The sequence below is a fragment of the Pteropus medius genome, unplaced genomic scaffold (genome assembly GCF_902729225.1).
Source record: "Pteropus medius unplaced genomic scaffold, Ma_sr-lr_union100, whole genome shotgun sequence".
Classification (NCBI taxonomy): Eukaryota; Metazoa; Chordata; class Mammalia; order Chiroptera; family Pteropodidae; genus Pteropus; species Pteropus medius.
Window position 1 is genome coordinate 823,908 of NW_024344321.1, and position 22,485 is coordinate 846,392.

The 22,485-nt window shown below is 36.4% G+C and overlaps 1 protein-coding gene across 1 annotated transcript in view; it reads right to left on the bottom strand.

Annotated features, from left to right (window-relative positions):
* Positions 1 to 22,485, bottom strand: part of CHD8 (chromodomain helicase DNA binding protein 8) — a 51,816-nt gene that overhangs the window by 10,821 nt on the left and 18,510 nt on the right. Inside the window, 21 exon segments of the mRNA XM_039869874.1 lie at positions 7 to 206; positions 454 to 650; positions 987 to 1,097; positions 1,249 to 1,428; positions 1,627 to 1,794; positions 2,312 to 2,507; positions 2,734 to 2,944; positions 3,549 to 3,804; positions 4,055 to 4,198; positions 5,176 to 5,352; positions 6,331 to 6,574; positions 6,720 to 6,841; positions 8,093 to 8,230; positions 10,722 to 10,805; positions 12,295 to 12,412; positions 12,934 to 12,989; positions 13,338 to 13,406; positions 13,488 to 13,670; positions 19,405 to 19,519; positions 20,535 to 20,920; positions 21,674 to 22,045. Of these exon segments, the coding sequence (XP_039725808.1) occupies positions 7 to 206; positions 454 to 650; positions 987 to 1,097; positions 1,249 to 1,428; positions 1,627 to 1,794; positions 2,312 to 2,507; positions 2,734 to 2,944; positions 3,549 to 3,804; positions 4,055 to 4,198; positions 5,176 to 5,352; positions 6,331 to 6,574; positions 6,720 to 6,841; positions 8,093 to 8,230; positions 10,722 to 10,805; positions 12,295 to 12,412; positions 12,934 to 12,989; positions 13,338 to 13,406; positions 13,488 to 13,670; positions 19,405 to 19,519; positions 20,535 to 20,920; positions 21,674 to 22,045 (3,727 nt within the window).

The window sequence follows — 22,485 nt, forward strand, 5'->3', positions numbered from 1 at the left end:
AATTACCTGAATGATTCTGCAATTCTTTTGTCTTGCCATTTTCAGCAGGGCTAATCAAGTCCCAGATGAAGCCTTTGATATTTTCATCGCCACGATAGTGTAGAAGACAGTAAACGAGGATGGCTCTGCAAATTGTCTCCACATCTCGTTCAGTCATGCGTCGCTTGAAGCGTCCATGAGACAAGATATCTCGCCACCGTCCCCAACTAGAAAAACAGAAAAGGAAATTATGTTACTCTTTTCTTGGGGACTCTAATTCAATGATATTCTCCAGTCTCCCAGAATTACATATCCCAAAAGGTGAGAGAAAAACAGATCTTGGGAAAATATGGTAACAGAGAAAGTAGAATCAAGTTTTTCCCATTATCTCCTATTTGAAATCTTATTTGAAAGGCAACAAGGTGTCTTTCAGGATGGAGACGCACTACTTCCGATGGCAAAGTGGGTTCTTACCCATATACTAATAGGTGCTTTTCCACCCGAAAGCAGTCCGTGCGCCCATAGGTATGATGACGGTCATGTCGGCGAGAGCGTGGCCGCTCGTCGTCTTCACTTTCCAAATCAGAGAATTCCACCAGGTCATCATCTTTCAGAGTGCTGAAGTGGCGGGTCTGTTTTCGTACTCTAGGTGTGTCAATCACCAAGTTATTCTATGCAAAGAACAGAAGAATAAGTAACTTTCTTCAAAATATGATCATGGGAAAGGAATTTAGACAATTATGGATTGAAACAGCCTTGCAAGTAACATTTATAGACACTGAGTTTTTAGGATATGCAAAATAAGGGACTCAGGAAGCATAATTAAGTGACAGATATCTAAGTAGTTTCCTGGGGTCTACTAAGTAGGAAGTTTTTATAACAGCCCTTATATATAATAAACCATCATAAACCAAAGTCAGCATCTAAGAATCAGAGCAGCTATAAAGACTCTTGAAAGAACTATGTCATCTACCATATTTCCTCCCCAAAGGAAAAGGAAAGTGTACCTTGCTATTGAGTAGATCCATGTCCAAGTCAGCCTTTTTGGCCCACTTTTGCCAAAAGTTGGGGTCATCCAGAGAAATATCTGTCCTGTTTTCAGAAGCAACAAAGCTTGCCTAATGAGGAACAAAGGAACAGAGTAAAGTTGACTGTAATACTTTTCTGAGCAATGGGAATTCAGTATAAACATTTAAACAATATATTTAAATTTTAGAAATTTCTGTCTTTATCTCTACTTCTCTAGCATCTGGCACAGATAGAACATACCTTGGCAAAGGTAGAGCCCTTTCCTTCAGACTCAATGGTGATGGTTGTGGTTCGTCTTAACAAGATCTGGTCAATATCCTCTTCACAAAACTTGGAGCCCTCATCGTCCTCCTCCATTATGGCTGCATATGCTCCTTTTCGTAAGAGATCTTCAATCTCTTTCTTGGAGAACTGCTGGATCTACAAAATCCAATAGAAAGATGAAAAGACTACCATGAGCTTATTATCTAACCATACCATAATATCTTAATTTGTTATAAGAAATAAAAATTGAGATTCGAAACAAAGTGGTCATATTCCAGTGCAAAAATAGCTGTCTCTCACTGTCAATATGACCTGCTATGCTACGAACATTATCTATAGACCAAGAGGACTCACTCCAGTAATGTTGCCATCCCGACCACTCATGGACTGAAGCACAGCCTTATCCAATCCCAGCTTCAGACTAGCCTTATCAAACATCTCTCTTTCATAAGAATTCCGAGTAATGAGACGGTACACCTTCACAGCTTTGCTCTGCCCAATTCGATGACACCGTGCCTGGGCCTAATTAAAAAACAAACAATGGTAGGAAACGGCAAAGTTAACATAAAATTGGTAGGGGAAGATAGAGGATAAGAGGGGACTCAGAATACCAATTCATATCTATGAAGCAGCTACGACATCAACTCAAAACCAAAAGTCTATTTCAAAATTTCAAAATGAAATTACTGTCCCATCACATAGACCAGGTGTTAGCACACTACGGTCTGCACGGCCACCTGTTTCTGAAAATAAAGTTTACTGGAACACAGCCCCACCCATTCATTTACATATTGTCTATGGCTGCTTTTGTGCTACAAAAGCAGAGGGGAGCACTTACAACAGAGATTGTATAATCCACAAAGCCTAAATCATTTATTGTCTGTGGTCCTTTCCAGAAAGAGTTTGCTGACCTCTGATCTAGATTGCCACCGCTAAGTCAACAATTCCATACTCTCTGTAGGACAATCCTTTCTGAGACCCTGATCCTGCTGAAAACGTCCTACATTAGGTAGTTAGTCCCTAAGACAATTTCTTTTACCTGCAGGTCATTTTGTGGATTCCAGTCTGAATCAAAGATGATGCAGGTATCAGCAGCTGTGAGATTAATACCAAGACCACCAGCTCGGGTGCACAGCAAAAAGACAAAGCGGTCTGAGTCAGGCTTGCTGAAGCGGTCAATTGCAGCCTGTCGAAGGTTACCTCTAACTCGCCCATCAATACGCTCATATAAGTACCTGTACAGGTGTCATAGAAAAAAAAAAAGTTAATTGGCTAAGTAGAAAAAGAGACAATAGCAGACTAGGATCAATACCAGTACCTCCATATCTCTAGTTGATCAAAAATCTTATCAGAAAGTTGAGAATGAGAGTCTTAAATACTTCTGTTATCCTGGGCCCTCTTACTTTTTGCAACTTTATGAGGATACAGTAAAAACAAGGCAAGAGATCACCCTTTTCTCACCTTCTCTGGATCAGATAATCCTCTAGGATATCTAGGCAGCGTACCATCTGGGAGAAGATCAGAACTTTATGGCCACCAGCTTTAAGTTTTGGAAGTAACTTGTCAATAAGAACCAATTTGCCAGCTGAACGAACCATGGCCTGCAAGTGGAAGTCATGAGGTATAATATGGCAAGCTTCTCGAAATTCTGTTAGGATTTTTTCTTCTGCACCTGCCAAAAGAAAAATCAAACTTGATGGTGAAATTCAGGAAAACATACTAAGGCTACAGTTTATTTAACTGAGATAAGGAATAAAATTAAAAAACAAAACAAAACAAAACAAAAACGACAACAACACAAGAGTGATTTGACTTAAGATCACCTTATCAAGCACACAGAATTTCAGCACCCCCAAAATCTTAAATCGTCTTCAATTTTGTTATACCAAATACTCCCCAAGTAAGGCTTAAGATTGTAATTGGGTAAAGAATATGTAAATATGTGGACAAAGACATGCCAACTACTATAACTACTCTACTGTTCCAAAACAAAACAGCAAATGGAGTACCAGTGAGAACATTTATCCAGAGAACAGAATGACTTGTTATTCATAAAATTCTAAACAGCAAATCCTATTTAATTTTGTAGATTATGCAGGCTCAATGGGTTAGAAAGATATTCCATATGAGAACTGTTTCAAAAGAACCCCGCCTTCACCCAAATTAGGCTGGATCTGTCAATGCATTTATTGTTCCTGAGGAATATCATTTACAAAGTAAACAGGTAATACAGAAAGGGCACAGAAAGTAAACAGATAATCTAGAAAGTCCCTCACCATTGATAAGATATGGGTGGTTGCAGCATTTGCGCAACTCCATCATTGTGTTGAGTAGATTAGGCATGTTAGTATGACCTGCCCCTTTGGAAAGAAAGGAGAAATTCTTCTCCAAAATAGCCCTGTAGTATTTCTTCTGGATGTTGGTCAGCTCTACTTCAATAATAGTTTCCTGTTTGGGTGCCAGGTTTTTTTCAACATCCTCTTTGAGTCTTCTCAGCATCATTGGCTTGAGAATGGCTTGTAGCTTTTGAACCTAATACAGAGAGAAAAGAAATCAATAACATGAGGACAAACATTCCACATTATATGGAAACATGGAGAAATACAATGAGTTTTTCAGTATCTGAAAAATACAGATTTTGGACAATGCCACAAATGATGTAGGCACAAGGTTATGTGAAGTTCAGAAAAATCCTTAATGCCTATGGCAATAGTTGTGTGTCTAGTACAAACTACACCTTTTTTGTTTAGGGTTAGTACTTAATCAGAAACAGATTTCCTACCTGTTCCTCTGTCTTGAGATCCCCAAAGTCCTTGAGGAACTCTGATTCTGAGGGAAACTGTGACGGTTCCAAGAAATGAAGCAAGCTAAACAGCTCCTCTACAGTATTTTGCAATGGTGTTCCTGTGAGCAGAACTTTGTGCTCCTAGAAATGGAAAAAATAGAAGAATGAGAAAATTCAAAAACACGAAGGACTTCTAGGGTTTTCTATCAAGAATATAATTTTAGTTTTCTTTTCTTTATCTATAAAATTATGGGAATGAACCAGATTACTGTCTTAATTTTTCTTTCACTTGCTCCCCTTTTTGATAAACACAAAACATTCCAGAAAACCTCTATTAACATATTGAATTAATTTAAACGTTATAAACAAAGAAAGAAATGTTTTTTCTAATTACATATGCTTCTCCACACTCAACTCCCCACAGATATCCTAATATGTCCCCCTCTAGGGAATGTACCTGTGCTGGATTAAATATGGCCATTAATTCTTTGTAGTTCCTCCTATTAAGGTTCACCCCTTGAATCTGGGCTTGCCTTGTGACTTGCTCTGACAAAGAGAATGTAGCAGAAGTGATACTGTGTGAGTTTCAGAGCCTATAACCTCAAAGGCCTTGCAGCTTCTGCCTTTGCCCTCTTGGAACACTGCCCTGACTACCCACGTCTGACCTACTAGAGGACAACAGGCCATATGGAAGATGACCCAGGTGCCCCAGCCAACAACCAGCACCAACTGCTAGCTGCAGCTGTGTTACTGACTCCAGGCAAGACCACCAAAAAAAGGACTAGCTGAGCCCAGCCCAAGTTGCTGAGCTAAAGAATCATGAAAAATACATTTGTTGTTTTAAGATGCTAAGTTTTGGAGTAGTTTGATATGCAGCATTAGGTAACTAATATAGTATCTCACCTCTCCACCTGGCTGAGAACCACTAACCTACAGCTGTCTTCTAATTCTAAAATTTACAACTGTTTAATGACTCTCAGGTGATCATTCCCATAGGCAATACCCACCACCCAATACCAAGATTTTCATTCTATTTTCTTCTCTGCTCTATTAGGATTATATTAATTCCACAGGAAATGTGTTAATTCCAAGTGCCTCTGCTTACGAGAGAAACTCACCAGGTCCATGTGCTTGAGACTATCAAGCAGCTTGCAATTACGGTTCTTTAATCGATGGGCCTCATCAATGATGACACAACGCCATTCAATCTCACGAAGCTCAGGACAGTCTGACAAAATCATCTCAAAAGTGGTGATCAGGGCATCAAACTTGTATGCACCTGGGATGAGGCGACCCTAAACATGAAGGCAGTAAAATCAGAAAAGGCCTGAAATGTACTTAAATGAGGAGCTTTTCTGAACTAAATAGTCTCTTTTCTATATTCAGGAAAGCCTAGCAGGAAATATGAACTGCACCACCACCCTCCTCCGCTGCTGTTTTTCCTCCTGATAAACAGTGCCACATCACTCAATGTAAGACACATTGCCTCCTCAACATGTTCAGCTTCTTGGGAAAAATGACAGATCTCACTGAATAAAGCTAGACATTTTTGACTCTATAGAATGCTTAGCTCATGTATCTCGGCCCTAGATTTTTTGTTGGTTAACAGTGAAATCCACAAATGTTAAGCATTGCTGAAACATATGACAAAACTAAAAGGGAAAGTCACTAATATAGTATATGGTAATACCGGTTACTGTCTAAAAATGGACAGAAAAACTGAATCGTCTTAATAAAATTAAGAGAAGCACAATATAACGTGAATATATTTGGTTTGGCAGAAATAAAAACCACAGAAAACTAATGATAGAAAAACAATTCATAAAATCTGATGTTAAGAAAGGATGGATAATTCAAATTACTATTTTCAAATTTACATGGAAGGAACTGATCTTGATGAAAAGTCTAAGACTTTAAAAAAAATTAAAAAAAAAAAAAGGAAATGGTTTAAGGTTCACCACCATATGGATCAAGAAATTAAAGTGGCTAAACGAATTTCATTCTGGAAAATACTTTCTTGATGAAAAGTCATCAATTCTGGTAAAATTCTATTTAAAATGTATGTATTCATAAGAGTCAGAACTTCCACTGGATCATAATGTCCCCTGGATCAAAAGAGCAAAGTCAAAAAACATTTTGTGCACAATCCAGAGAAAACTGCCTTAAGACAGAGAACCTCAGTAAAAATCTTTTATTCATATTAAAGCCTCTAACATATCAGATACCTGGGTCCACTTTCTCTAAACCATACATTCACATGACATACAACTCACCCGTGAATCTTTGCAGTACATTTCATATTGCTGAATCATCTGCCGGCTGGCCAGACTGCCATGGTACACAATAGTGTTCATCTCTGTCCATGTATTAAATTCTCGCTCCCAGTTAGTAATCGTGGACAGTGGGGCAATGACCAGGAAGGGGCCATGGATTCCTACATTATATACCTCCTGCAAGAAGGCAATGGACTGAATAGTTTTGCCCAATCCCATTTCATCAGCCAGGATGCAGTTCTGCCTGCAGATTAATCATAGAAAATGAAAGGCATGTCAAAAGTAACATCTTTTAAAAAGAACATAAAAAGAACTGTTTAAACAGAAAATGAATAAAAATAATCCTGGACTAAATAAGCCTGTATTTATGGGCCCATTCTCTTCTTTACCTGTTATACCAATTAAAGAGCAGCCAATTGACCCCTTCCAATTGATATTCCCGTAACTGGTTTCTGTTTTTATACTCATGTGACAGCTCCAACTTCTTCCAGGCATTTGCCTGTGGACGATTCTAAAAAACAGGAAATTTGAATAAAGAGGGTGAAGACATTAATAAAATTAGGCGAACTTACTAGGCAGTTCTAGTAGTTGAAGTTAACTCAAAAACATTACTGCTTGGATTAAAATGTTAAATATATTCAAATTCATGAGTTTATAAAGATACTTTTTAAAAATGGAAAAAAAAAGAAGAAAAACCCCCTGGTCACTTGTGGAAAATTCCAGGAAACTACTTCATTATTTTGAAAACTAGGAAATAAGGAAAAGAATAAAGCACTTGTCTCCCTTTCCTATACCATCTGTACCTCAGGGTAACTAAATAGTAGGTAAACATATTTCTTTTCAGAGAAAATCTGGCTAATAAAAAAATGACAGAATTAAAATATCAGCATTTAAAATCCTTAAAAAAAAGATCTAGACGATGATGATAAACAGCAGATAATATTACAAAAAATAACTGGGATAACCACCTATGAAGCAGCTTTAGTGGTCTCCCTTCCCCATCTGATCAAGCCTCTAAAACAGTGATATCTAATAGAACTGTCTACAATGATAAAAAATGTTTTACAATTAGCCACATGTAAATATTTAGAATTTAAATGTAGCTAGAGGCTACATGTTGGATAGCAGAGCTCTAAAAAGTTCTAATGTTTAGTGCTGTTCTACATCTAACCACTATGTGAAATATAAGGGACATAGAACATGTTAAAAGGTTCAAAGGGGAATGCAACTGGCCCCTCAGATTATGGAAAATCCTAGATGTCAAATCACCTGGTTTCTTCAAGAGAAAATGACAAAGGAGGGAGAGGAAATCAAGGGAAACTGTAAGAGGTTTGAGACATATTAACCAATAGCAATAAATGGACATTATTTAGGATCCAATTCAAACAACTTAAACAAAAATTATACAGTGACTGCTTATTTGATAATACTTAGGAATGGTGAAAAATTTTCAGGTATATATGGTATTATCTGTCTTTAGATATAAACACTAAAATATTTACAGATGAAATAAAGGAATCTGGGAACAGATTCTCTGAGAAACACTCTGAGAAACAGGAAAATAAATGGTTAGAGAGATACATGAGAGAAGGTTGGCTATGTGAAAATTGTTAAATGGGTACATTATACTACTTTCTCAATTTTTGTAATATGCTTGAAAATTTCCATAATAAAAAGCTGAAACAGTATCATAAACTTCTATGGGGAAAAAATTAAGTCATTGCCTATGTGGACTTTATCCTCTAAATGCCAATGTACTTACCACCCTTTTGAGTTCTGGATGCCTTGACTGGATCCGTTTAAATTCTCGAATCTTGCCCTCATCAACGTCTTCTTTCAGCTCCCATGTACTATCCTCATAGGGCAGAGAGCACCATTTCACCAGGTAATAGATTACAGGCTAGAAGAGAAGAAGCCAAAACCTTTATAAACTGATTCTGTGTTCTATGCTGTGGTTAAAGGATAACTATTTGACTACAGAATCAGATCGCAAAATGTCAATACCTAAAAAAGGTGCTGAAGAAGAGAGGCTGAAAATGCCAACCACAGTCTCACCTGCTGATGCACTGACTATACTATTCATGGTTTTGATTATTTTTCCAGGCAATTTATCAGGATCTGTTCTACAAGTGAAATTTCTAACCAGCAGTTTCTGGAACAGTAAGCACTGAAACAGTATGCTCATCAACCAAGAAGATGCAAAAACTTATTTTCCTATATTGTGTTGAATTAGGTTGAAATTACCACGTGTTCCATATTCTCCTGGCACTAAATCTGATACAGTGGAAGCCAGGTTACTTTTAGAAGTGAAGAACAAGTTAACCCCATAGGAGTCCAGCAGGGCTGAAATCAGTGGGCTTCTGAGCATCTGGAGCTCTGAGTGTAAATGCTACTTCAAAGAGCAATTATATGGTGGTAAGGAGATTTCCTTGTGAGCCTTGGAAAGCCAGGAGATAACTCTAAGAGGTGTCACTGAAGAGAGGGAACAAGAGTGGAAAGGAAGAATTGCAGAAGCTCCAACTATAATATTATGCTCTATGCAGGCATTCCACTTTAAGAAAAGGGCCCGTGACCAATTGTAAATGGCTCCTATTCTCACTACTCAAGATGATCATTGCACGAACCTCATTAACATTTTTGGCTTATATGAAGCAAGAAGGATTAGACTGGGCCTGGTGTAATCAAAAAGAGTCTCTAACTGTCAATTCAGAGAATACCCCTTAACAGCCAGCAAGAAGTTTGCAGAGTCACAGATCAAGAAATCTCTAGAATTAATCTAGTTGGTCTTATATGTTTTTCTTTATTGTAATGACTCATGTCACTTTCTACATAAAGCCATTTGTCCAGGTCACACATTTCCAACATCATAACTTACTTTCCCAAGGAATTTAATATTTATTATATGTATTTCCATGATTAGGTTATGTAAAAAGAATGACAAATTAAACTCAGTTTGGAGAGAAGTAAAATGGGTACAAGAATGTTATTATCCAATACTGGGAACATAAACTACAGTACCAGTGTACTAAAACATTTTCATTTGTCATGCCAGTTGCAACACATCCAAAGGGACCTAATCAAAGCCAATTACTTTTGGAAGGGTAGGTATGGTGGCAGAACAAGGCTGAAATCTTGACAATAACGAACAATTTTATAGTAACTACCCTATCCTGACTAATAACTCATCCATTCTCCACTTACCTCCTACAAATGAACTCCCAGCCCTAACCCAAAAAGCAGAATATATGTTATCTGACACATGCTTGTTAGGATTTGAAGAAATATTGAATTGTAACTGGCCTTGGACACCTAAGGTTCTATCTGAGTGACCTTATAAAATAGAGTAAACTTTAGAATTTACAGAGGAAAGACTTTGACTCTTAGGTCCTATAAGGATGATGTATGAGAGCAAATCACTTAGCTTGTAAGTGAGCCCAGTTTACCACCCAGCACTAACATCTTAACAAGATTCTGTTGTTTTCTATTCATCATTGTGTAAGTAGTAACTGTCAGAAGTGATAAAAACTTTATGAAATACGACCCTGCAAAGCTAGACCAACTACTACTGAAAGTGAAAAGAAAGTTAAGAATTCTAAAGTGAATCACACCTAAGTCAGTTTGCAATAAATTTAAATGGGAGAATGCTGAATTCCCTGATGGCTTAGATCTATATAACTCTTATTTGGAAAATAAAAAGTGATTTATGAAGCTGTATCAGCAAGTGTTTTAGCATATTTCTAATCTGCTCTCAATCTTAAGAAGGCTTTAGTGCAGTGATTACCAAATCATGCTATATACATGAGAATGCCCTGGAGAACGAACTTAAAATACAGATCTCTGGATCCCACTCTAGACCTACTGAATCTGAATCTGTGGGAGTGGGACCCCACTACCTATTTAAAAGTACAGATCTGAATGCAGTAGATCTGTATTAATAACAAATAAAATTACATTTAACTGATAGTAAGTTTGGGAAATAAATAACTGTCAACAAAACATAGAGAAAGCTAAGAGTCTGTACAAGTATTTTTACATTCCTAAGTCTGGAGATTTGTGAAGTATCCCTTTTCTTCTCTCCACTTCTCACCACCAAGTGAATGTCAAGGGTCTCCCTTATAAAATCTGCGAGAAAATGAGACCAAGGTGAATAAGTACTTGTCAACATTAGCTCCCAGTACTTATATATATAGCTCCAACATGTTTAACTTTATGGGAATCTTTCCTATTAGCCTATCTTCCTATTCCCTTACCTTCCTAGTATCATTCTAAGGATCTCTCAGAAAAATTCAAAAATACCTTTACAGCCATATCAGAAAAATACAGGAAGGGTAAGCAGACCAGTAGAAATCTATAAGAGGCCTTTCATGTTCCTGAACCATGAACCAACTCACCTCCCCATTGTCCTTGTCAATACTGTGAGACTCATCCAATATCCTATCCACCTCTACGTAGTCTGGATTGAAGGGCTCTTCATCCTAGAGGAGTTATGAAATCCAACAATAAGATCAAATGATCACTGTCCAGTAAACCCTCTGCACTCAGAATAAAACCAAAACTAAAAGCAAACTGCACCTACTTGCCTAAATTTCTGATCTCATTTTGGGCCATTCACTCTCTACTGTCCACCAATTGCATTGTCCTTTTAGTTCTTAATCTTGTCTCAGGGCTTTACATATGTTATTTCCCTGGGCCAGGGATACTATTTATGTGTTTCCATGTCCTTGCTAACTCCTATTCATGATTCAATTCTCAGAGGAGTCTTCCCTTTCATTTTCAAGTAAAGTAGGCCTTTTTTCCTTCTTCTATCTCCTGGTGCTCTTTCCTTCCCAGCACTTATTACAATCTGAATTATTTTTTAATGTCTCTCTCTCTCCCCTCAATTAGACAATGAGCTGCATGAAAACAGAGACCATGTCTGGTTTGGCTACCACAGTGATTAGCATATAATAAATAATGAATAAACAAATGATAAATTTGGTTAAGTGCCTATGTATAAAGGCAGATGAAACTGGCACATGAGTTAGTTAGCAAAGGTTGGTTCAGTGGTCACAAATTGTACATCTAATACCAGTTAGAACAGGATTACAGTTTTATTATACATTTCACAAATTAGCCTTTCAGGGAACACAGATGGAAAAACAAAACCCATTATCATTTTCATATAAGAAGAAATTATAAACCTACATGGTCCTACTTGCCCTCTCCAGGTAATGTGGAAAATAATTCATTTATTGGCAACTCTGGTGGTATAAAGTTAGCTTTATCAGACGTATTCAGACAAAACTGGTTTTTTGGTTTTTTGTTTTTGCTGAAGCTACACATTATTCCTTCTCTCAACCTTTTTTACTAGGCGTTTTCCCCTTTAGCTCTAAGAAGCTTTGAAAAATAATCCTTCTTCTCAAGGCACCTAGTACTGTATATAAAATAAAGATAAAAAACTCAGTTTGGCAAAGGAATATATACACAAAGCTTTCAAACCAAAACAAAGGGTAAATTTGGCTCAAAAAGACCCTTATGCATGCTCCAGTGTTTAGCAGTAACACTGGATGTGGGAAATTAAAACTCCTTTATCACTATTTCCAGTTATGTTGGATTAGAAATTTGAGAAAACAAGTATTTTCTCAATGATATGGTTGCCTGTGGCTACAGACACCATCAACTGCTTAAGACTGACAGAAGAAGAAGAATGCCTAAAGCGGACCAGAGAGATTTATCATCTATTTGGAAAATACTTCATGAATACTGAGTAAGTCAATATCAAAATACTCTACAGTTTATAAAAAGACCATGCTTAGACCTGGGAAAACCAAGCATGGGGGAATTAAATAAAGTTCAATGATCAAAATTAAAACCTTACATCCATATATACAAAACAACTGTTAAGTCTTTTGAAGAATCAAGTCTGATAACCCCAGTAATTTAGGCTTCTATTGCAATAGATAGGCAATACCTATTCTTAATTACCTCATGGAAGAAGTGTCTCATCTGAGCCATTTTTGTTTTGAAGCGTTTTAGTTTTTGATGGATCCTCTTATCTTTCTCTAATTGGGAAATGGTAGCCCATTCACAGTGCAGATAGGAGCTAAAAGGGATGGAAATAGTCAGGCATGGTGCGAGAAGGGGAACTGGTAGGCTAGTGTTGAGATTTGGGGATTAGCCAGAAATAGACATAATGAGTAAATGCTAAAATGGGGAGACAGTCTCTTAGATCAGTACCTCTTAACTTGAATTTGAGCACAAGCCACCTGGTCTGGGGTGGGCTTAAAAGGTCACATTTCTAACAAGCACCCGAACGCTGCTAATTCTACTAGTCCATGGATCACACTTTGAGTATCAAGGTCTTAATGCTAGACTAAGGTATAGATGACCACAAGGGATCTTATCAGAAACCACCCTCACCCCACCTTCCCACAGGGAAATAGTTAAGAGTCATGTCAATTCCTAATCATCTCTCTGAATAGCCATTTTCCTTACTGAAAAGAACAATTTGAGCAAGGAGACTATAAAAAAGGGACACATTCCCACCCAGGATAGACTATACAGGAGAACTTTTTACAACCCTGTAGAATTTGGGGTGAAAAGCTTTTTGCACAGATCACATACTAGTTCTTGTACTTGACAAAGAATTCTTCTGCTTCAGTATATTGTCCAGAAGGAAGCTGAGAAGAAAGAATTACAGTTACTAATACTCTATTTGTCAAAGAACGAACCTTTAATTTTAACCATATGTGGTAGAGCTTTACACCAATGCTCCTAGAATTGACTGAAGGATTAAAGAACTAATCTAGTACTTCAATACTAAAGGCCTGATAATTGGAGAAACCAAGTCTTTATTTATTTTAAATAGATAAGCAAAAAAGGCAATAAGACAGTTCCTATTTTTTAGCTAATTTTCCATTATCTCTTGTAATTACACTGTAGCAATATATCCTGACACCCAAAGGTGCTCATTAAATAAAGCCTGTGAATGTAGCATTATGGGTTAAAATAAAGATAGGAGGCCTCACCTCCTTCTTCACAATCCGCATAGAAAGCACTTTGTCTACAATAGCTGCATCTTCTTCACTGGGATTCTCCTGTAGCAAAAGATGCAGTCAGTCAACAGAGATTGTGAGCAGCAGAACGAATCTTTCAAATTGCTTAAGTTCTCAGCTTACCACAAAGAACTGCATGGAAGGCAAAGTCTCGCCATCTGGTTCCTGCACTGGTTCAGGGAGGATAGGCTCAGTTTTTATTGGACCAGTTACATCCACTTCTTCTTCTTCCTCATCATCTGTGATCTTTATATCTAGATCCTCTGTATATTTTTTTCGCTTAACTTGACGGTTTGAGCGTCTCTTCTGTAATGGCAAAAATGGTTAAAGTTAACTGCTTAGCCTCTGAGAGAAGACCTTTAAAACTATTTGCCTATCGTCATATACTTAGATTTTACTCCAAAATCTCTATGAAAAAAATCAACTTAAAGAGTTTATTTATCAAATTATATATGTCAACCCATGTAATTTGTTCTATGTAATGAATACATTAATTTGTTAAACTGTTTTTATCAAAGAACCAGAATCCACCTGAAAAAAAAAAACAGGGTACCACTGGCAAGAAGTTTTGGGAAATAAAACAGGACTCTCAGCCTGCAGGGTATAATGTACTTCACATCAGCAGGAGCAACTCTGATGTGCAAAGGTCCAAGAATATTTCATTTCTAATTCTGTTTCTTTGTTTTAGTTCTAAAGTTTTGTTTTAATAAGTAGAATATCGTTTTGCTGCTTACTTTTTTAGTTAACAGTACTTCTTAGATGTTTTCCATACCAATACATCTTAGATCTACCTTGTTTTTTCAAGTGGTTGAATAAAACATTTTTTAATTAAGTAACTTAAGTAATACTTGTAGCTCATGATTTAAAAACTGGAGAGAAAATTATTATTCTTCAATCATGATTATATCACTGGAAAACCCAAAAGAATCAAATAAGTTATTAGAAACAGAACTACTGGAATTGAGCAAACTTGCTCGGCATAATGAATTTTTAAAAATCAACAGTATTCTAATGTAGACTCAGCAAGAAAATATAACAAAAAGAAAAGAGTCTATTTACAAAAACAAAAAGATTACTGAAAGGATTTAGTAAGAAATATGTAAAATCTATATTAAGAAAACTTTAAAACACTATAGTATGACATAAAGAACTGAATAAATACCAATATATACTATTCTGAAATAAAAAGACAATTCTTCCTAATTACATAAATTTGACAAAACAAAATAAAATTTTTTAATTAGATAAGCTGATTCTAAAATCCAAATGGAGAAATAAACATCTAAGGAATAACCAGGAAAAATATGAAAAAGAATATTGGGCCTTACCAGATACCAAGGACAACATAAAGCTATACTAACTGACACAGCTTGGTACCTCTCCAAGGAGAGATAAACAGGTCAATGAAATAGTGTCCAAATATAGACTAAAATGCTTATGTGGATTTAGAACATGATAAAAATAGTACTTCTAATCAGTAAGGTAAAAGCAGATATTCTATAAATGAAATTGAAAACAAAGAGCTAGCTATCTAGAGGATGAAAGAAATAAAATTATAAAAGGACTAAAGATTTAAAAGTAAAATAGAAACATAACATTTCTAAAAGAAAACACATGGAAGAATTTTTTTATAATCATAGAGTAGGGAAGGTGTTTCTAATAAATAAATTGATTTCACCCTACATAATATAATCCATTATAAATAAAGTTGAGAGAAATAATAAAGAATAAAGAGTTTTTTTGAACTAAGAAAAAGATCAACAACACAACAGATATGGGCAAATAACATGAATAGACAGTTAAGAAAAAAAACACAAATGTTTTTAAATGTAATGGGATACTCATAATAAAAGTTACACTCATTATAAAATAATTACAACTACAAACTAAACTGATACTTTTATTTTTTTTTGTAGACTGGCAAAAATCATAAAGTCTGATCAAATACCTGACACAGGAACTCATACACTGTTGGTGAGAGTACACATGGGCATGACCTCTACAGAAGAAAATGTTACAATATCCTTTGATCCAGCAATTCCACTTCAAAGATGTTATCCTACAGATAATTTTACATGTGTGCAAACCTCTGTAACATTATTTGTAGTAGAAAACCGGAGAAAAATCTAAATGCCCAGCAATAGGGGATTGGTTAAACAAAATACAATAAAGTCAAAAAGTGAAATACTATAGAAATATTTAAAAAGAATGGGGTACACATTGACAACACCAAATGCTGAAGATGTGGAACCAGAACTCTCATTACTGATGGAAGTGTAAAATGACACAATCACTTTGGAAGCCGGCAGAGTCTTTAAAAGTTATATGTTTATATGCTTAACTCCCTTCCGGTCTATCAATTCCATTCCTGGGTATTTAGCTCTGAGATATGAAAACCTATATTCACAAAATACATGTACTAAGATTGTTCATGGCAGCCCTATTCGTAACAGCTCCAAAATGGAAACAACCCAAATGTCCAACAATAGGAGAATGGATAAACATTGTGGTATATTGCTAAATCTTTCTCAGGAAAAAAAATGAGCTACTGATACATTCAACAACATGAATCAATCTTAAAAACATTCTGCTCAAAGAAGTGAAACTCAAGAGTATAAATCACATGATTTACATGAAGTTTAAGAACAGGCTAAGTTAATCTATGGTGATAGAAATCAGAACAATGGTTGCCTGTGGTGGGGGTGGACTGGAAGAGAATACAAGGGAACTTTCTGGGGTGATGGAATTGGAACTTCATTAAATAATCTACTTTTATATATGTTTCAAATTTTCATAATAAAATGAGGGGAGAGGGAAGAATGGGCTAGATTAATCTTTTCTGATAAAGAACAACATCCAAAATGTATTGTTGGGAGGTGGGGGAAGCACGGTATAGAAGAGTAAGTATGGAATACTGATATTAAGTAGGAGAAGTGCAGAGTGTTCATGGACGTAAATATTTTTGGAAGGATACACAATAGAGGTTACCTCTGGGGAAGGGAATTGTGGGAATGTGAGATTGAGATTTAGATTGGGAGACTTTCATAGTATCTACTTTTGTTCACTGTTTAATTTTTCACATCTATTATACACACACACACACACACACACACACACACACACACACACACACACAACATATAGACAGACTCATATATATGGACTTTTTTTTAACCTAAAAAACAAAATGGTAAATAGCCAAGGTGTTAAAAAGAAAAAAAAAAAAAAACTCTCACAATCCCAAAGGACAAAATTTAAAGTACAGTAATCATGATCCACTTACCCTTCAACCCCTCTCCTCAAAGATATATACTCTTAAAATTAAATTTCTTGTGTATCCTTCCAGGAAAAAAAATGGATGCACATACATTGTATGTAGTCTGTCTCTCTCTTTAAAAGTTATTAAAGAGATATAAGCATATCTCAGAGATATTGCGGGTTCGGTTCCAGACCACCGCATTAAAGAAAATATCACAATAAAGTGAGTCATGAGAATTTTATGGTTTCCCAGTGCATATAAAAGTTGTTTACACTGTACTGTAATTTAGCGTATGATAGCAACAAGTCTAAAAAATGTACATATCTTAATGAAAAAAAAATTTATTGCTATAAAATGCTAACCATCATCTTAGCCTTCGGCAAGTCATAATCTTTTTGCTAATGGAGGGCCTTACCTTGAATTCATAAAAAACACAGTATCTGTGAAGTGCAATAAAGTGAAGCATAATAAAACGAGGTATGCCTGTGTTTTATACGCTATTCTACACCGCGCTTTTTTCATTTAACATGTAGAGTATTCCACATTAGCACACCCTATTATACTTCATTGTTTTTAATTGCCATGCAGCAGTCTACTGCATGGATTTTCATAATTTAACTATTTCTTTACCACTGGACATTTAATTTGGATATTTTTGCTATTGCAAATATTACTACAATACATACATCACAGCATACCTTTAAGAATTTCTTCATAAAGTAGTTAACTAGGTACAGAATCACTGAGTCGAAGAGTATTAACATTTTCAATTTTGTTACCTACTGACTTGCTGAAAAGATTATCTCAACTCTCCCATCAACTATGTGTTAAGTGTTCCTCAACTTCATTGCCAACACTGGTATTACCGCTTGCTATGGGCTGAATGTGTCCCCTAACTCCTAGCACCTCAGAATGCAACTGTATTTGGAGACAGGATCTTTGAAGAGCTGATTAAAATGAGGCTGTTAGGGTGGGCCCTAATTCAATTCGATTGGTGTCTTTATACGAAGATGAAATTTGGCCACACAGACACCAGAGATGTATGCAGGGAGAAAAGACCACATGGAGACACAAGAAGTTGGCCATCTGCAAGTCAAGAGAGAGGCCTCAAGAAAAACCAAACCTGCCAACACCTTGATCTTGGACTTCCAGCCTTCAGAAGTGTGAGAAAATAAATTTCTGTTGTTTGAGCCACCGAGACTGTGGTATTTTGTTACAGCAGCACTAACAGACTAATAAACCGCTTTTTAAATTTTATTAATCTTTGTAATTCTAGTATTAAAGATTTGCCTTCAGTTTGTTTTTCGATTACCACTTTATCGAACCCTTTATTTATTTAACAAACACATATATAATGCTTATACTCTCTTAGCATGAGCTAAGTACTGTTCTATGTGCTTTATAAATGTTTACATTTGATCTTCCTAACAATCTTACTTGGTAGGTATTGTCTGCATATTAGAGATAAGGAAATTGAGGTACCAGGAAGTTAAGCAAACTTGCCTAAAGTGACTATGTTAGTAAATAGTAAAGACGAGAACCCAGGAAATCTTGCTCCAGAGTCTGCGCTGTCAACCAACCTGCTGTTTATGAAATTCTGTTGTGATACATGCATAATTTTTATAGCTGAATGTATCAATCTTTCCTTTGACCTCTAAATTTAAAATCCCTTGTAAAGATCTACCCCACTGGAAAATTATAAAGAAATTCATGTCTTATAGAAAGTTTATGATTTCAATTTTTACACTTAAGAGTTTCAATTAAACTACAATTTGTTTTTGTTTAAGGAGTGACACAGAAATCCAGTTTTATTTTTCCTAAGTGGGTAGCCAGTTGTCCTGATATAATTTATTAAATAATCTTTCTCTCCATTAATTTAAAATGGTATTTTAATTCATATATGAAATTCTCATAACCATGAATCTATTTCTAGATTCTATTAATCTTTTATTAATGTTATTTCTTCTCTAACTGAAAACTCATAATGTCTGTTAAATCTAGTTTTTTGCCTCAATTTCCTTTTCAAAAATGTCTTGGCTATTTACGCATGTTAATTTTTCCCAGAAGACCCCAAGCATCAGTTTGTCAACGTACTGAATGTATATTAAGCAAGAGGGGAGGCATTTATAAATATTAATAGCTAGAGAGGCACTTAACGTTTGTTTAGCCCAAATCTCCATTTGCAGACGAGGAACTCAGATACAGCTAAGTAAATGAGCCAGGCCCATAGAGCTACTTAGAAGTACCATGAGTCTCCTGAATCTTAATACCAGATTCTTTCTATGGTTGGAAGATAGAGCCAAAGATGTCACTGTAAGGCAACAATCAGAGACTGAGAACTAAAGTTCTTCTGGTCCAGCTTCTTTTATTGTCTTCTAATGTCTCTCATCCTCAAAAGGCAGGAAAAAACACTGTGCTTAAGCACCCGAGTTCAGAGTCAGAACCCTGAAGTATAGAAAAGGTAAGGCAAAAGGGATAGCCGGACAATGCTAAATAAACCAAAGAACTGATACAGCCATAACAACTATAATGTAGCATGATTTCATATTTGCTCAGTTTTTAAAACACTAGAATTTGAGAAAATGAGTATTGCTATTTTTATAGTAATATGCTTTTTACCTAAAAAGATAAAAATTTAAAAGACATTACCATGACCAGGTCCTACCTCTTGTTTGGAAAAACTGTTGAAATGTATATAGGCTTCTAGTCTCTCTGTGTCTATTCCTGGGTTGTCAGAACTAAACATGATTTTCCTACTAAGTTCTTTAGGGATCCTTTTACCTGAATGCTGCTTTCTTCATCTTCCCGGGGTGATTGTGCAGGCATGACTTCAACATCTGAATTATCAGATGAGGTATTACGCTTTCTCTTCTTACCCACTACAGGAGTGATGGTGCTAAAATAGAAAAAAAATAAAATCATTTTCAATAACAGCAAGGAAAATTTAGGAATAAGAAAATATAATTAATCTAAACCATTATAGATTAAGCTTCCAGACAGAAGTGTCTAGATCTTCAGTTTGTTGGTCATACAGTTACTGAGTAGGGTGTTTTGGGGGGAAAAAAAGATATTGAGGTTTCTTAAAACCACTGGCTGACCTTTATACCAGATTTGACGAATCCTTGCTACCACTGTATTCACAAATACCGGAAGGAAGGTAGCATAAGATAGCAGAATGAACACTGGACTAAGAATTACAAGGTCTTATTTTAGTCCCAGTTGGGTATTAGTTTCTTTATTTATAAACACTGATGATACCTAGCCTGACAGTTGTTGATGATCATATAAGAACAGATATGAAACTTGTTTTTAAAAAGCTGAAAAATCCTATATAAATATAAAGCATTATTATAATTACACCATAAAGCCTGAAGAATCCCAGGCTAAAGGAATGAAGCTACAAGACCTGAAAGGGAAAGAGAAGACATTCAATTGTGACAAGAATTATATAGCAAGCCATCGTTCTGTCACACTGCTTAAGACTGACAGTGTTTGCTGAAATCTCTTATCTAGTTCACAGATGAGAAGCAAGAACAGGGCAGCTACGTCTCCAGCAGCTCTCTTATACTAGTGTAGGTGCGGGTGAGGGGGTAGTGAGAAATCTTCCACACTACAGTGATACCAAATCAGTAAGAATATATAAAAACACAGTCACAACTTTTTTAACCTCCAACACAATGATCTTTCCTGTGTCTTAGTGTTTCTCTTTCAAAATATGCTAATTTATTAAAATTTCTGTTTAACAAATAATTTAAGCATTAGGACAAAGAAAAGAAAGGCCTTATTATCCCCTCTGACAGACAGATCACCTTGAATTTTATTGCTACTAAATACAAGTATTTCCTTTCAAAACTAATTTAAAAATAAGTGCACTTTTCTCAAATGTCCCATTAGAATAGCAAAGTACTCACTTCAGCTTACTCTTGCCCTTGGTTTTGGAGGTACCAGATGTTTTGCTCTTCTTTGGCTTTTCTTCCTTGAGCCTTTCACCACTGCTCTTTTTCCTGCGTTTCTTTTCACCTTCCTCCTCAGGCCGAACACTGGGCAACTCATCCTCATTCAGGACTCGAGGTATGTTCTGCTCACCCCGGGCACGGGCCCTTGCAATGGCCTCTGCTACAATCCGATTTGCCTTCTCTTGCTTCTTCTGGTGCTCCAGTCTGCGGTTTTCCTCCATTCCTGTCTTGCCCCCAGTATGAGGAGCAGAGTTTGCTGGTGAGGACAGTGCTGCCACTTCACTGGCACTTAGGACTTTAACTACAGAAAGTCCAGAAGAGGCCCCTTGGGAAGAGCCAGCCTATAGAAATGAAGAGACTAAAATTTCAACATGCTTATAGCTAAATGGCCTAAAAAAAAAAAAAAGAAAACAAAAAAAAAAAAAAAAACACCCCAGCTCTGAAAGCAGGTGAGGCTAAAACTTAGTTCTCCTAATTCCTCAAGAATCAGGCTCAGACTAAGTCTCACTAAACCTAGACATTAAAAAAAAAAAAAAAGGTTTTTGGTGAAAAGGGGGTAAGAAAAGGCAAGGGTTGTGTCAAACTAAACTTCGAAATCCTTTAGCCATGCTCCTAATGTCAATACTCATGTCCACTGTTCCAGAAAAATTTCAAACAATATAGCCAATACTGGTTTCTGGGCTAAAAGTAAGAACAAAACAAAAAAACCCTCAAATTCTACTCTTGGCCTACCTTTATCTCCCTAGGGGGTGGGAGGTGTGATAATCACTTAACCTCTTTAAGACTATTTCTCTATTTTTCAAATGAGAGGATATTTCAAACCATTTTTATTTCACAAGAACATTAGAAAAAGATGATAAATGAACAGCTCAAAGACATATACTATATAAATCATCTCTTATCCCAAACCTAACAATAACTCTCAAATCTTTTCAGGATATAACTGAAACAAGGTTTCCATAGGCAAATGAAATAAAAGTCTATATCTCAGTTCAGAGTTATCAATCTAGATTGGCCCCACATTGAACGAGTGGTTGCCTAGGGTAATAGCAAGGGACTGAGAAGTCTATTTTTCCTTCCTGTGTGAGTCTCACCTGTGGTTGCAGCACCACCTTGAGTGGTACAGAAAGTCTTTGTCCAGGGCTCTGTCCTGGTCCCATTATCTGAGCCTGCTGCACAGAGGAGAGAGTCACTGGCTGTGCTGAGGGTGGCTGCTGGGGCTGCGGCTGTGAAGATGGAGGCTGTGGTACAATCTGGATTTTCTGCTGTGGTTGCTGCACCTGCAGCTGGATAGTTACTACTTTGGCGGGCTGCCCCTGGGCATTCTTGGCTTGAGTGAGGGCTGCTAGCTGATTGCCCTGTAACACTATCTTGCCTGGTAGACTCCCTAGCACGACATGCCGGTGTCCTTGGGGACCTCCAGACTGTGGCTGCTGGAGGACCAGAGTGATGCGTTTCGATTCACCCTAAAGAAATTACAAGAGGTACATTATTTAAGAATGGTATACACTTAAATATTTACATCAGTTTTCCTCATCCTAGAATCATCAAAACTGAGGGTAAGAAAATAGTATAATTCATTTTGTTCATCTTTCTATCTGTACTGATGAGAGGCTACCTTCTAAGGCAGTCGTTCCATTTTTTTGGAAATCTATTAGAACAAAAGTCTTTATATTGAACTGAAATCTGCCTTCTTACAGTTTCTTTACACTGGTCCTACTTAATACCACTTAATACTACTTACGCCCTCCCTCTCAAACTCTTTTGGTCCTCTATTCGGTCCTCTACTTTCTTACAATAGAAACTAGGCAAAGTAGGAGGCACTGGGCAAAGTAGGAGGAGGAGAATCTTAGTAATAAGAACAAGGGAAAGATATACAAAGCTTCTGTAAGTCTTATAAATATAA